The sequence below is a fragment of the Phalacrocorax carbo genome, chromosome 3 (assembly GCF_963921805.1).
Source record: "Phalacrocorax carbo chromosome 3, bPhaCar2.1, whole genome shotgun sequence".
NCBI classification, from domain to species: Eukaryota; Metazoa; Chordata; class Aves; order Suliformes; family Phalacrocoracidae; genus Phalacrocorax; species Phalacrocorax carbo.
Window position 1 is genome coordinate 51938861 of NC_087515.1, and position 13468 is coordinate 51952328.

At 48.2% G+C, this 13468-nt stretch overlaps 1 protein-coding gene across 2 annotated transcripts in view; it reads left to right on the forward strand.

The window, feature by feature from the left end:
• The first annotated feature begins 4546 nt into the window (after positions 1-4546).
• PDE10A (phosphodiesterase 10A) overlaps positions 4547-13468 on the forward strand; it is a 199098-nt gene continuing 190176 nt past the window's right edge. Inside the window, exons 1-2 of one of the 2 annotated variants that reach the window (XM_064446931.1) lie at positions 4547-4649; positions 5485-5782. In XM_064446931.1, coding sequence (XP_064303001.1) covers positions 5719-5782 — 64 coding nt within the window. In that variant the 5' untranslated portion in view covers positions 4547-4649; positions 5485-5718. Of the gene's footprint in view, positions 4650-4816; positions 5783-13468 lie in introns of those variants that run through there. The other variant, XM_064446930.1, reaches the window with a different exon arrangement.

Below are 13468 nucleotides of genomic sequence, written 5' to 3' on the forward strand. Positions count from 1 at the left end.
CTGGCGCACGTTTGCACGTTACCACCACTCACAGTTAATATTCTTGTAGAAAAGAGGTGGCTTGTGTGAGCGTTTGAGGGAATCAGAGAAAATGGCTGATACATACCCTTTAAACAAATTTACTCCTTGCATGTGTACTGTGTTTGAGAATAAACCTTTATTGAAAGAATCCCTTATGAAATACGGTTCTCTATCAATTACTCGAAAGGTTTATAGAAGAAGGCTTTAGGAAACAATGTCTTCTCTAGTTTTCTGATTTGCTATAGCAGTTCAGTAGCTGGGTAATAATGACTGTACTCTGCAAGATCATCTAGCAGAAAATCCCTAGAAAAGAATGCAATTATTTTTATTAACTTGCACAGGACTTTTCCATAAAGGATTTAGTTTGGGGCTGTATTTACTCAGCTCTAGAGCTTGGGCTTTAGCTGCATTTATCCCTTTGCTCCCCCCGCCCCACCTTTGCAACAGGTTGCCTTCTCTGTATTTCATTGTGGCTGCTCCTGCCTCACCCACATTCAGGTGGTTGGTTTCATCAGCTCCTCTATTTCTGTCAGCCTACATTTTTCTAAACTCCCTTTCCCCATAATCTGTTTTATTCCCCCTCCCCCCCCCCTTTTTTTTTTTCAAGGAATTGATCAGACATCATAGAGGGGACTCTTAGGATATAAGGATGATGACTGAGATAAGAGGATTTACCAGGCAAAAGAGTGGGACCAGATAAAAGATGAGTCACTGTCTTAAAATATAGCAGACAGAACTGGGAAAGAACAGGTGTTTGGTTTTAAGCTGTATTTAATACCAAATAACCATTGTTATAACTTGATTTTACTTTTTCCCCACAACATTTTCCTTCAAGTATTTTGATTAATATTGCTAAATTACTGCCAAACAGGCTTATTTGCTGCCTTAAAACCAGGCCTGTTCCTGTAAGTACGATGCACGCTAGACCTCCTGATGGCTCCAGTGGGAACTCTGACTCCTGAACTCTCGTGAAATCGCATTTATGCATGCACATGCAACCAACGACTTTTGCCCACTGTTGCACTGGCACAGTGCATTTGTACCAGAGCCCCTGCACCTGATGCAAGTGGATGCATCAGAGTGTTTTAATTTGCATTTCTTTGTGTTTCAGAGTTTTAAAAATCCTTTTGGGGGATGATGTAGCGAACCTCACTGTTTCACATCAAAAATTCCTATTGGAGTGGGTGAGACTTTGCCGGTAACTGACGTGGGTAAATGGTCAGTACCACAGCAGCGTCAGTGACACCATCGCTCTGTGGCAACGGAGGCTGTCATGCTGAGTGAGCAATGCCAACCCAGACTGACAGATACCCTGGGGAACGAGCAAATGTCATTCATCACTAATTTATCTGCAGGTATTGAGATGGCCACCAAGCATATTTGACTTCTGTGCAAATGTGTATATTTTACAAATATATATGTACAGAGCTTCAAAATTAATTTTCACTGTCATCTAACTTTTCTTCTGTAATTGCTTTTGCTTGCCCAGCCAAGAAGCAGGTGATCAATCAGGTATGAATTGCTAACGGCTAATGAAAAATAATCAAATGAACAGTTTGTAAATCATCCTTAACTTGAAAGCTGCCTCTCTAGAATACCTGATGATTTCTTACAAATCAAACTGTATTTTGCCCGGTTTGTTGAATATACACATCCATATTTGTACAAGGACAATTCACACTCCTTTAATAAATACACAGATATCCAGTGTCAGACAGTGATATTTGAACTACTGCAGTTTGGATGAACAGCAACTGAGAAATTTAGCATAGATTAGCATAGCCAAACAAGAATTCTACAATTATAAATTGACGATGTAAACTTTGAGTAATTTACTCTTGATATTGGCAGAACAACTTGGGACTAAAGGAGCAACTTTCATTTTTTCAGGTGAATAGCTCTTGCTTTTTGTCAGTCATTTCAGTCTGATTCTCTCTTTCAATTTAAACATTTTAGTGTAAGAGATTTTCCTAATGAGAAGTTGTTAATTGCTAAACAAATAGGCTGCAACAACAAAACACGATTCACCGAAGTTTTGTTTCCATTAGCTAAGCTTTCTTTCGGAGAATTTAAATATTTGCTGGATCTCTAGTCATTCTGCAGCAGTTAGAGAAAAGCTCTGTATGTAAAGTTAGGTAGTGGTTGGACTTAAGGAAATAAAAGCATCTCACACAAGTAGACGTGTGAAATACAAGTTATTAAACTGTTTTGATAAAGTCAAATATACTACGAGAAAAAGGATCACAAAAGCAGATGCAGTTCTCTGTAGTTTAGTTCAGGATTTTTAGGCAGCAGCAGGTTTTAAGAACCATGCAGATGAAAGCAGTTTAGTAAAACCTGCCGTCTCCGAGTTCTTTTGTTTTACGGGGGTTTTGTTTGTTTAACGAGAACCTTTAATCTGTTTCGGCATTTTAAACCTTCTGCAAACTCTGTGGATTGTTTCTTACTGCTACAGAACATTCAGCTGGCTGAAAACGCACTTTAACTTGAAAGCGCTGTTATTTTCAGAGGAGCATCTTATTTTGCAGCCTTCCAGATTAAGTGATACCTAAAGACTGTAACTTTGACGGGAGTCAGCGTGTACCTCAAATGATATGTATATAAAATACTTGAGCGATGTAAAATAAAACCCAAACGCGCAGGTTTATATTGTTTTCAAAGCAGGAGTCGAAATTCGAAAGAAAAGAGCCAGATTTTGAAGGGAAATGGGAAGATGGCGGTAGTTCGGCGGGGATTCCCGCAGACCCCTAACGCCGCACCTGGAGCGGCTCCGGAGGAAGGCGGCGGCGGCGGCGCCTCGCTCTCCCGGCAGCGGAGGAGGAAACCAGCATCGCCCGCCTTCTGCCTGCCCCGCTGCAAACAGCCGGAGAAACACCTTTCCCGCGGTCCCCGCACCGATTCCCGCAGCCTCCGCCGAGCGGGGCAGCGCTGGCCTCCCTCTCCCCGCCGCCCCGCCACAAAATCTGCCGCCCGGTCCACGGCGGACGCCCCTCCGGCCGGCAGAACCGGGCGGCTCGCTGAGGAGCCACGTTCCCTCCGTCCCGTCCAGGTACCTGAGGAAAAGGAGTCCCGGCCGGGACGCCCTCCCGAGTCGGGACGGCACCGCGGCGCCTGCCGGCCCCGCAGCGGAGCCCCGGGAGGCTCCCCCCGGGAGGGCGGGTGGCACCGAGACCGCCCGGGGGGAGCCGGGCGCTGCTAGCCCGGCGCCCGGGCAGCGGGCTATGCGCCTCAGCCTCCCCTCCGCGGGCGGGGGCAGCCCCGCTGCCCGGTAGCCTCCCGCCGGGCCGGGGCAGGGGCGGCGAGGGCAGGGCGGCCGGCTCCCAGGTGAGCGCCGCCGCCGCAGGGCGAGCGCCGGGGCGCCGCGGGCTCCGCCAGCCGCCCGGCTCGCTAACGGCCCTCGCCGGTTAACGGCGCTTGTGGGGCTGCGGGGCGAGGCTGCCCCGGCGGGGGTGCTGCCCGCGCCCGGGGTGCCGTTAGGCTGACAGGCAGGGCGGGGTGACGGCGGCCGCGGCCGCCCGGCCCGGAGGGAGCGCACCGGCAGCGGTAGGCCGGGCCGAGGGGAGCTCGGCCGGGCGATGCCCGCCTCCCTCCCCGCTGACGGAGGTAAGCTCCGGTGGACGGGGACCTCCCCGCCCGCCTCTCGGCGGCGGCCGGCGCCCGCGGCAGAGGGAGTTTGGGACGAAAACGAAATAGCTGGGGCGGGGGCTTCCAGCGCAGCCCTTAGCCCTGCTCCGTTCCGAGCCCGCCCTCGGGCTTCCCTCGGCTGGGCGTTCCCCCGGCGGCGGCCCCGCTTAGGGATGCCGTAGCGCGGCCCCACGGAGGCGCCGTGCCACTGGGACAGCGAGGCGGGTGGCGGGGCGGTGGCCGGGGGAGCGGCGGGACGCGCCTTCGAGGGGAGCGCGGCCGGCTGGAGGCTGCGGGGCCGGACCCTACCTGCCCGGGGACCCCAACCCGGTCGGGGTGCGGCTGGCCGCCGCGGCGGGCTCCGCTGACGAGCGGCGCCGCCTGTGCCTTCGGAGCCAGGCCGGTAGCGGCCCCCGGAGCCGCGCCGCACCTGCGGCCGGGGGCTGACGGAGCCCCTCGGGGAGCTGGACGGCCTAGGGGGCAGGTGGGGCCGGTGTGCCGGCGTAGGGCGGACTGGCGGCCGAGGGGGGCTGAGGCACACACGTGCGATGGGGAGCATCGGGACGGGACTGTGGCTCCCTGGACGTGGGGGGCCAATGCCCCCCAGACACGGAGGGCCAGCTCTCCGGTGTCTTCGTCCCAGGCGCCGCGTGTCGCCTGCCTTTTGATCCCGCGGCTGGAAAGATCGGCTCAAAATGATGAGGCCGCATTGGGAGGATCTTTTCCTCGTGTCTCCCTCCCTGCCTTCCCTTTAGGTAACCGCTGTGCCGTAACTCCTGTGTGCGCGCCGGGTACTGGCAGGGAGGGCGGGAGGGAGGGAGGGAGGCAGCCTGGGAAGCGCTGGCCCCGCCAGTGGGCGTTTTCTGGCGGCCGGGGCTGGTGCTGGAAGCGGCACTGCGGTGGTTTTATCTGCTTCTTTGCAGACGCGCACGCACGTACGGGGCAATATTTGCCTCGCTCGAAGAAAATAGAGATTGTTGCCGTTTTCTTGCTTCGAATGCGAGGTGGGAGCATGAGGGACAGCGGACTTTAAAAGGGGATCGGAACCGCTTGGCGGTCAGTAGCGCCCCGTTCCCTCCGGCCTAAAGGGGGAACGGCAATGTGAGGACTCGGTGAGGGCGGGGACCGAGGAAATACTGCCCGCGGGCTGCCCGGGGGGTGGGGGGGCAGAGAGGCACCGAACCGCGGTTGCCTCTCTTTTGGCTCCGTCCTTTTTCGGCTGCCCTGTTACTCCGGTGTCCCTCCTAGGCGTCCTGCCTTAAGCTGCCGCGAAAGGGAGGGAAGAGCGGAAGCATGTCCAACCCGGAGAAGCGGCTCTTATCCCGCCCCTCTGCCCCCCTGGCTGCTGCACCCCGGGAAAAGCCCAGCTCCGGCAGCCGCCCGCTCCACTCCCATGGCCAGGGCGGCGGAGGTGGAGGCAGCGGCGGGTCTCCTCCTCCCCCCCCCGCTCCTGGAGGCGGCTCGGCTGCCTGCAGCTCCCTCTCGCTCCTCCTAACAACCACCACCAGCAGCAGGAGCCGCGCTGCAGGGACAGCCTCCTCCGCCGCCTCCGCCAGCATCGTCCCCAGAGCGGCAGCGGCTCCTTTCCTCGCTCCAATCCCCTCCTTTTCCTCCGCTTCTCCATCTTCTTTTTACTTCTTGCCGCCGCCTCCTCGTTTCCCCTCCTCGTCTTCCTTTAACCTCACGAGTCTCCAAGGGAGGGAAGGAGAGGCAGCGAGAGCGGCAGGAGGAGGAGGAGGAGGAAGAGATGTTGGCGGAGCAGCAGCAGCAGCAGCTCACTTGATCGCCCATCCAGGCGGCAGCGGCAGGAGGAGACTCTTCTGTTCTTCCTCCATCCAGGGCTTGCTGCTCCGTTCCGCAGCCGGCGGCCCCCGGCAGCACCACTCCCGGCTCCTCCTCTCCCCAGCCGCCTCTCGCCCGTGGTCCTGCAATTCCCCCGGTGCTGCAGCAGCAGCCCGCGGCGACGGGATCCGAGGAGGCGACGGCCCCGGCGGGAGCAGGACTCCTAGGCGGCAGCAGCGGCAGAGAGGCGCCTTCTTCTCCTTCTCGTCTCCCCTGCTCCTAGGGCCAGACATGGAAGATGGATCTAATTCTACAAGCTGCTTTAGGAGGTTTACGGACTGTTTCTTGAACACAAGTAGGTACCGGAGCGCCGTGCCCGCCGGCGGGTCGCGCGTGTCTCGGGGGAGGCGAGGGGCAGCGCCCGAGGCTGGTGCATGCCTCAGGAGAGGGCATTTCTTTGTGAGTGGGGGGAGGCGAAGACACAAAGGGGCCGCGTACGTGGGGCGTGCGTGGACGCATGGAGGAGCGGCCGGGTGTGTATCGAGGATGCATGGACAAAGGGGATGCTCGGCGTAACCGAGTGCTCTTTGTGGCCGCTGGCTGTTAGCGCCTCGGGGATTTCGGCATCATTTCGGGACCGGACAACTCTCCGTGCATGTGTGGCAGCCTTTTACTTGGTGCATGCTTCATTTGCTCAGGAATTGATACGTAGGGGAATGGAGACTTTCGCCCCTACTTACCTGAAGGAGCAATAAAGGAAGCCTTACGGTGGCGGCCGTTGTCAGAAAAGCGCCGGCAGCGGAGGAGGAAGACCGAAAAGGGTGAAATGCATCGCTTCTTTCGGCATCCCCAGTCAGACCTGCCGCACGCCCGCGAATCCCCCGGCTCTGAAGCGGCTGGGTGCCGGCAGCCTCCTTCCCCGGGCCGCGGCTCGCTGCGAGGCGGGCGAGGAGCCGGGGAGGAAGCGTGTGCCGCGGGGGGCCGGCGCTGTAGCGGGGCCGCTGACCGGCCGGCGGGGAGGGCAGAACAGCGCGGCCGCTCAGGCGCTCGGCGGCGAGCCGCGGCCGGCGGAGCCCAAGCCGCCTCCCGCCGGGCCCGGAGGCGGCGGGAGGGCGCGGGGCGGGGGAGGCCGCTCCGTTCCTCGGTGCGGGGCCCGGCGGCGGCCGAGGCGGTGTGAGAGGCGGGAGGAGAGAGGGTTTGGCAGGACAGAAGCTCCCCGTTCGTAGGGACGCGGCCCGGCGCCCCGGCGGGGTGTCTCGCCCCGAGCCTGCCGCCGCCGGCCCCGCTCCGGGGCGTTTCGCTTGCTCGCGGCGCCCCGCCGGGTGGGCGCCCCCGGGGCTTCGGGCTGCCCCCGGCCGCCCTCTCCGCCCCGCGGGAAACGTGCGGGGCTCGCTTTTGCTCACGGGATTGATGAATTGCCAAGGGGAGCGTCTGTCAGGGCTGACATACTTTTTGTTTTTTTTTTTTTAAATCGGAAACTTTTTTGCTCGCCTCATGTTTTGATGCTCAGGGTGGCTTCAATCAGCTGTGGTTATTTGGGGTTTCTGTTTGTTTTGGATTTTTTTTCTTCTTTTTGTGACGGTTTCTTAAAGCATAGGTTTATGCCTTAAAGTGTTCCTCCACTTGCATTTTATTCTGTTAGCATACTTTTATTAGATGGCTTTTTGGATACAGGTGAATAGTATGTAGTTCACACCTGTATGTATTTTGGGGGGATGTGAGAAGAGCTATAGAGATGTCAGCTGAAACCTCATCATTTGTGTTATTGCCTTACAGCTGTCTTTAGCACAATAATCTGCAATTGTGGTAGTTCTACGGTAGAGGTGAATAAAGATGACTATATATTTGCTGCATTGTCCTTTTGAAACTTGAAACTGATAGTTGATTGTGTTACAGAGTTCCTTAGTTCTTAGTTCCTTAGTTTTGATGCCTGGAGGGTATCCTAAGCTCTTGCAGTTTTTATTTTCTCTGTGTTTGAGAGGGGTAGAATGCTGTACAACTCTGATGTTTTAAAATAAGTGGTCTCAGGAGCAAGGGACTGAGCCAGGCAATATGTGTCATGTAGGGCAATCCTCTCCTGTGCTAGACCAAGAAGAGGATGACACAGAAAACATCAGCTCTGTCCAAAATACCATTTTAAAAGCAGTGGTGAATTCAACTTTAAGTTCTTTCATGAACACTTGAACACAAGAAACCTGGTCGTCTTTGACTGACTCTGACCTCTGACTGAAGATTTTCCTGCAGGCAGGAAAGGAGCAGAACAGTTCCATCCCCTGTGAGTTTGCTGACGTCTAAGACGACATGCAGCCTCTCTCTCTGCGGAGACACTTCTCCGTGCTCTGTAGCCTGCTCTCATGAAACTTTCAAGAACCCAAATGTCTGGTATATCTACTCCTCTTTTGAATACGACTGAAACTGGCCAATGGGCTTAAAAGGTATTAGTGAGGTCAGACGGACAGGCATCCACGTGCGTGCGTATATACATATGCGTACACGTCCCTCCCTCTCTGAGTGATTGCATAAATCTGATTTCCTTAGGAAACAAGGAGTGGAGGGAAGTCAAACAAGATACTATTGAGTTCCAGTGCAGCTACTGCAAAGAGCACTTGTCCAACTGTTTGGAGTACTGCGCACAGTCCTTGTTACAGTGCAGCCGGAAGGCTATTATTGTTTTGAAGAGGATGAGATCATGTAGAATAATGAAGATAATGTGCTGCATCTCATAGCTTTTGTTTCCTGAAATGTATTTTAGGTTCTAAATAACACATATATATGTTGTTTGACTTTAAAGGCAAAAAAGTATAAATATTTTCACAGAGAAACTGAAGACTTCTGTAGGAAAGAGAATTGAGATGAGCTGTTTTGGAAGGATGATTTATAAGTGATTTAACAGGATCCTCAAGACTGGAAAAACAATGAAATTACTACAGATGTATTCTTTCTCCTCAGAGCTCAGAGTGGAGCATGCTGTCCGGTCAGGATTTTGTTAGAAGGTTCTTGATATTATTAAAATTTTACCTTCTGAAATACTCAGTTTGTGCCATATCTGGCTATTTTTGTTTTTAAGATTCCTAATAAAGCACTGGACTGGACTGTAGAAGTTTATATGAGCTTTGTGTGGTGCTTTTCATAACTTTAAAATCTCTAACTGGGTGCATAACACATTGTTTTGAGAAACTTTCAGTATCTAACATCCTAGATCAATTCTCCATTGGAGTTCTACCATATTTAGGATACTGCAAGCTGCCAGGTATTCCAGGTTTCTGTGAAATGCCTTACCTTCAGGGGAGCATCCCATGTTCCTTCTACACTCAGTGTCTCAAGCAGCACATGTGTAGCGTATTTCACCTGTGTCCCATGAGTCTACTCACAGGTATGAGTATTTTACATATGGGGGCTTTCTGCTCGTCAGACTATTATAAGTATGTTGATGTTCTATAAACAGCTACCTTTTATGGGTTTTTTTTTGGTGATGCAGCAAGTTTATCCTGCACCTTCCTGTGCCAGATGTTAAGACTTTCCGATTGAGTAGTACTGTAAGAAGTAGATGTAGCAAGATCTGTAGTTGTGGGAGAAAATAGCAATTAAGGTTTAAATAGAGTTAAAAGTATTCTTTATTACCTGTGCTAATGGGAAAGTTACCTTGGCTTGACTTTTTTCTTGGTCTGTGTATTTATTACTTGCAGTCAGGGTTTTGTAAGCCAAATGCTGATCTTCAACAATGAATCCCATGTGTAAAGGTGGACAGGGTTTGGTTTTACAGTTAAATCATCCTTAAAATTTAGATGCTGATGTAGAAAACAGAATTGTCTCTGGTTTTCACGCCAAGGATTCTGGCTTCTCATTAATAAAAAGCAAAATTGTCATTAAAGGGGTGTATAGTTATGATAAGCGATATCATTCAGTGGCTCCCATCAGGACTGGTGGTTCATAATACCACATTTTGCATTAATGTATGGGAAAACCATGTATCCTGGTCTGAAGCATTGCCGTTCTATTTAGAGGGGTAATGGACCAACACGTAGGGCAGACAGCAAGGAATAGCATGGAAGGGAATGGAAACCATGCGGGCACAAGCAGCTAACAGCAAAGGGGGGCTTGTTTGTCCGAGTCAGGTATTTTTACACATGGTTACCTATAAAGCATGCACTTTACATTTGAAATAACTAGTCTTTGTCCCTTTGACCCCTCAGCTCTGCTGCCCATGTTTGCCTGATGGCTTGGGGGTACCTAGCGCTCCTAGGCCTTGAGAAAGGAGGTAACGCCTTCACTGTTAACTCAGTAAGCTTGCTCTTGTGTAAAATGAACTGTGGAAGGTGTGATTATGCACGGTGGGATAGCGTAGGTGAGTTGGAAGATGGTTTCTTTGTCACTTGTGCGAGGAGGATGGCAGCTCATCTAAGATTCTAACACAAGGCTGGTGGCTCCAGTCACCCTGTTCGTGTCCTTCCTTTTGTTTGTGTTTAAGGCATCATACTCATCAGTTGGATATGGTGAAACCCTGAAAGTGTAAAGATGATTTTTTTTATTTCAGCATGTACATGACTTAGTGATTTGATTTTGAAACGGTAACGTAAATGCTCATTTCCACTAATGACCTACGGCATACATTGGCTTACTCGCTTTTAAATCTGTTGTACGGATCAGTACCACAATACCTTTTGTATTCTAATACAAAGAGATACCTAATATTCTCTCAATGTTCTCAAATCATGAACTTAGGTTTAGATTAGGAAAACAAGAACGGGAATCTGTGTGTGTGTATTTATAACTTAGAAATGGCTTATGCAGCTTGTTAGCTGACGTTAACCTTGTCTTGATTAAAATCTTATTTCAGTTTGGTAAAGGTAATATGAGCTAATACTTTTAAAACTAGCATTAACAGATTTTTTTAATTTCAAGTCATTATGTTTAATAATTTAAAATTCAGTGGTTTTTTACAATATTTTAGTTTTTGTATTTTTGTCACTATTATATTCTAAAGAAAGCTAAGGTAATTAGTTAAAAAAAATAGAGATATATATGTAAAGAAGAAGGGCTATTTGGGTTTATTTTGTTTTTATACTCCCTCTGCTGGCTGTTTCAATTACAAGTACCTGTACTTGGACTTTACTAAATCTGCTCTTCCTTTCCTGTTTCATCAAATGAGCAGCAATGTGTATTGATTTCAATCTGTATTTAAAATACAAAAAAAAAGTCTGTAATGTTAAATGAAGGAATACTCTTTGCAGGAAGGGAAAATTTGACACCTGTTTTATAGAGCAATGTTTTCTTTTTTGTTATACCTTGTATTGATTTTAACGCTAAAAACAATTGAATCTTTTGGTGCGTGGGCTACATCTTCACTTAGTAAATATCACAGAAATAACAATTCATATATTTTTCCAAAACGTTTAGTTATCTGTTCTATTTATTGTAACAAATTTACCGTCCAGCTTTGAAGAACAGCTATGCCAAAACCTAAATAATTATGATATGTTTTTTTCTGTTTTTAAAAAAATCATTTGCAAGTTTTACTTACATGTATGTAATTAGCTGCAAGGCTTAACTCAAAGTATTTTGCAGATGTAATGGATAATTTCTTAAGATACTGATTTCAGTACACTAGTATACAGTAGTGTTGATCCAAAATATTTATAGCACTCATAATTTTTAGGAATTTCAGAGATTATGTATAAGGATTGCTATATATCTTATTGAAATGAAGCCATTGCATTCCCCATGGGTGTCAGTCAGTTGTGGTTAAAATTGTTCAATATTTCTTGTTGATATTTCTGCTAAAGATCCAGACTTTGCTGTGTAATGTGTCCTTGCTTGTGCAGGTACTTGGCTTCCCACTGTCAGAGTTTGAAGAGTGCCACCTACTGATTGACAGCTCCTTGCAGTACATTGCTCCTGTGCCATCTGAAGGCTCTCACAGCTCAGCCTTGCTTATCTTGTGGGATGTGACAAGTTGATGTGGTTGAAGGTGGCAACTGTGTTGAATCAAGCCTCAGCTTTGACCTCTTCTATTAAATTATACTAATTTTTCTTTCTAATTTGTTTCAAGGTGAGGAAAAAGGATTTTCATCCTGGGAAGTGGGCTTCCCCCACCCACCTTGTCCCCTTTTTAAAATCTTGTGAGAAAGATGCATATTTCTGTAGTTTCATTGTCGCTTCTTGTCAAGCTGTCATAATTAGTGTGGGAGGAACCAGCCTGGCTGATGTTTATAGAAGACTTTGGCTTCTGCTATGCCAGACAATGTATTGATGCGTTGCACACTTGAATGAGACAGTTCAAAAGGCAGGTAACAGACTTGCAATTGTGACTTTATTAACAAATGAACAATCCAAAATGCTCATGATGTGTTTGTTTTTGCAGGGAAGAAGGACAATATGGTTAACAAATTCTAAATTTTTATGGTAAATTGATGGATTAATCTTTACTATTAGTCTACACTGAGAATGCTTTATTTCAACTTAGAAGTATGCTAATTATGTTCTTGGGGGGGTAAAAAAAGCTTGGCAAGAGTATGCATTAGTTCAAAAAAAGTGTGTCATTTACATATTTACAAGGAACTCCTTTATTTTTGAGTTCTTCTAATATACTTTCTTCCCAGTGACTTATCTCCGCAGGAAGCTCGATTAATTCCAAGCTTCTAAGTGCCTTGTCATGGGTGGCATTAAGAAGAAAAAATATTGTTTCCAATTTTCATATTCTTTTGAAACACACGTTGATAGCAAGCTTTAGTCTGGGTGAGTGAGTTTTTTTAACAACAAAATGTTAGATCATTAAGAGATGCCATATCCTATGGGTCAATAGGACTAGAACTGGGGTCTCTGTCTCACTTGAAGGCTTTCCGAAGTAGTTCTGGCTCAAGAATACCAAAAGAGGAGGCTTTCGGTTGTTTCTCACTGCCTTTAGAGAACTCTCACTCATTTTAGTGGTTTCTAATTAAAATAATAATGAAAAACCTCAACATAGAAGCAGCAGTAGTAATCTTGCCTTCTTTGATGTTGGGGCCCAAAGAAGAGATTGTCAGAACGTGAGACCAGTTAATCTACCTTCCATCTGGAAACTGACGATTTAATGCTTTCATTAGCACTTATTGATCTGATTCCTTGTTTCTGCATTATCAACCAACTCCTGTGCAGCTGAGCAGTAGTTCTCTTAACAAAGTTTATTCAGCTGTTAATAATTCCAGCATTCTTCCTTCCTCTTATCCTTTCGCTTGCATCAGAGAGAAATCCCCTAATGCCAGCCACAAATAGTTCCTAAAGGAAGGAAAACTTTTGCATCCAAATTTCTTAACAGCTTTGTACAGAAACTTTGCATCTCTAATCCTTCTGATCCACGTGTGCCCAAAATAGCAGATATTTTGAGCTGCTGATGAGCATTGTCATGATCACCTTAATAATATTGCTTACTTTGCTTCACCCGGTGGGGAAATTTCCTAATTGGCAGGAAGGATGCCACTTTCTTTGCCCTAGATATTTTAGTAGCATTTTTGCAACACTGGGGTGTTCTGCTGGTTCAGAGAATAGCCTGACTTATGGTGGCTAAGTGTGGATCCTTTTTATTCTTTTGCAGTTTTCCTCGCTGCCTCATTTTTATTTCCCATTGCATTTCTTCCATAGTGTCTTATTTTATTTACTTCCAAACTGTGTAGAGCTACTACCCTCTCCCTTTTCTTCTAATGGTCTTTGACTTAAATTTTACTTTTTTTTTTTGTTTTAAATATGTGCCTTAGTATTTCACTAATGTTTTTTTTCCCTAACACATAGTGGTTAAGTTTATGATAACTCATTCTTTCACTTACACTGGGTTATTTTTGTGTTTATATTTTGGTTTTCTTTCATGCATATACAGTACCTTGGCAACTTCTCCGGAGTGAATTCTTTCTTGGAACATAGCTCTGTTGGCTGTGCTTTCTTTGCAGGGCTTTCTCTTTCTTTCGGTTGTATCTGTATTTTCAGCTTAATATTATTTCCTCCTTGTCCACCCATCAGCTTATTTTAGCTGGTGTTTCCTTCTTGATTGCTGAATTGTGTTGATTTTGTT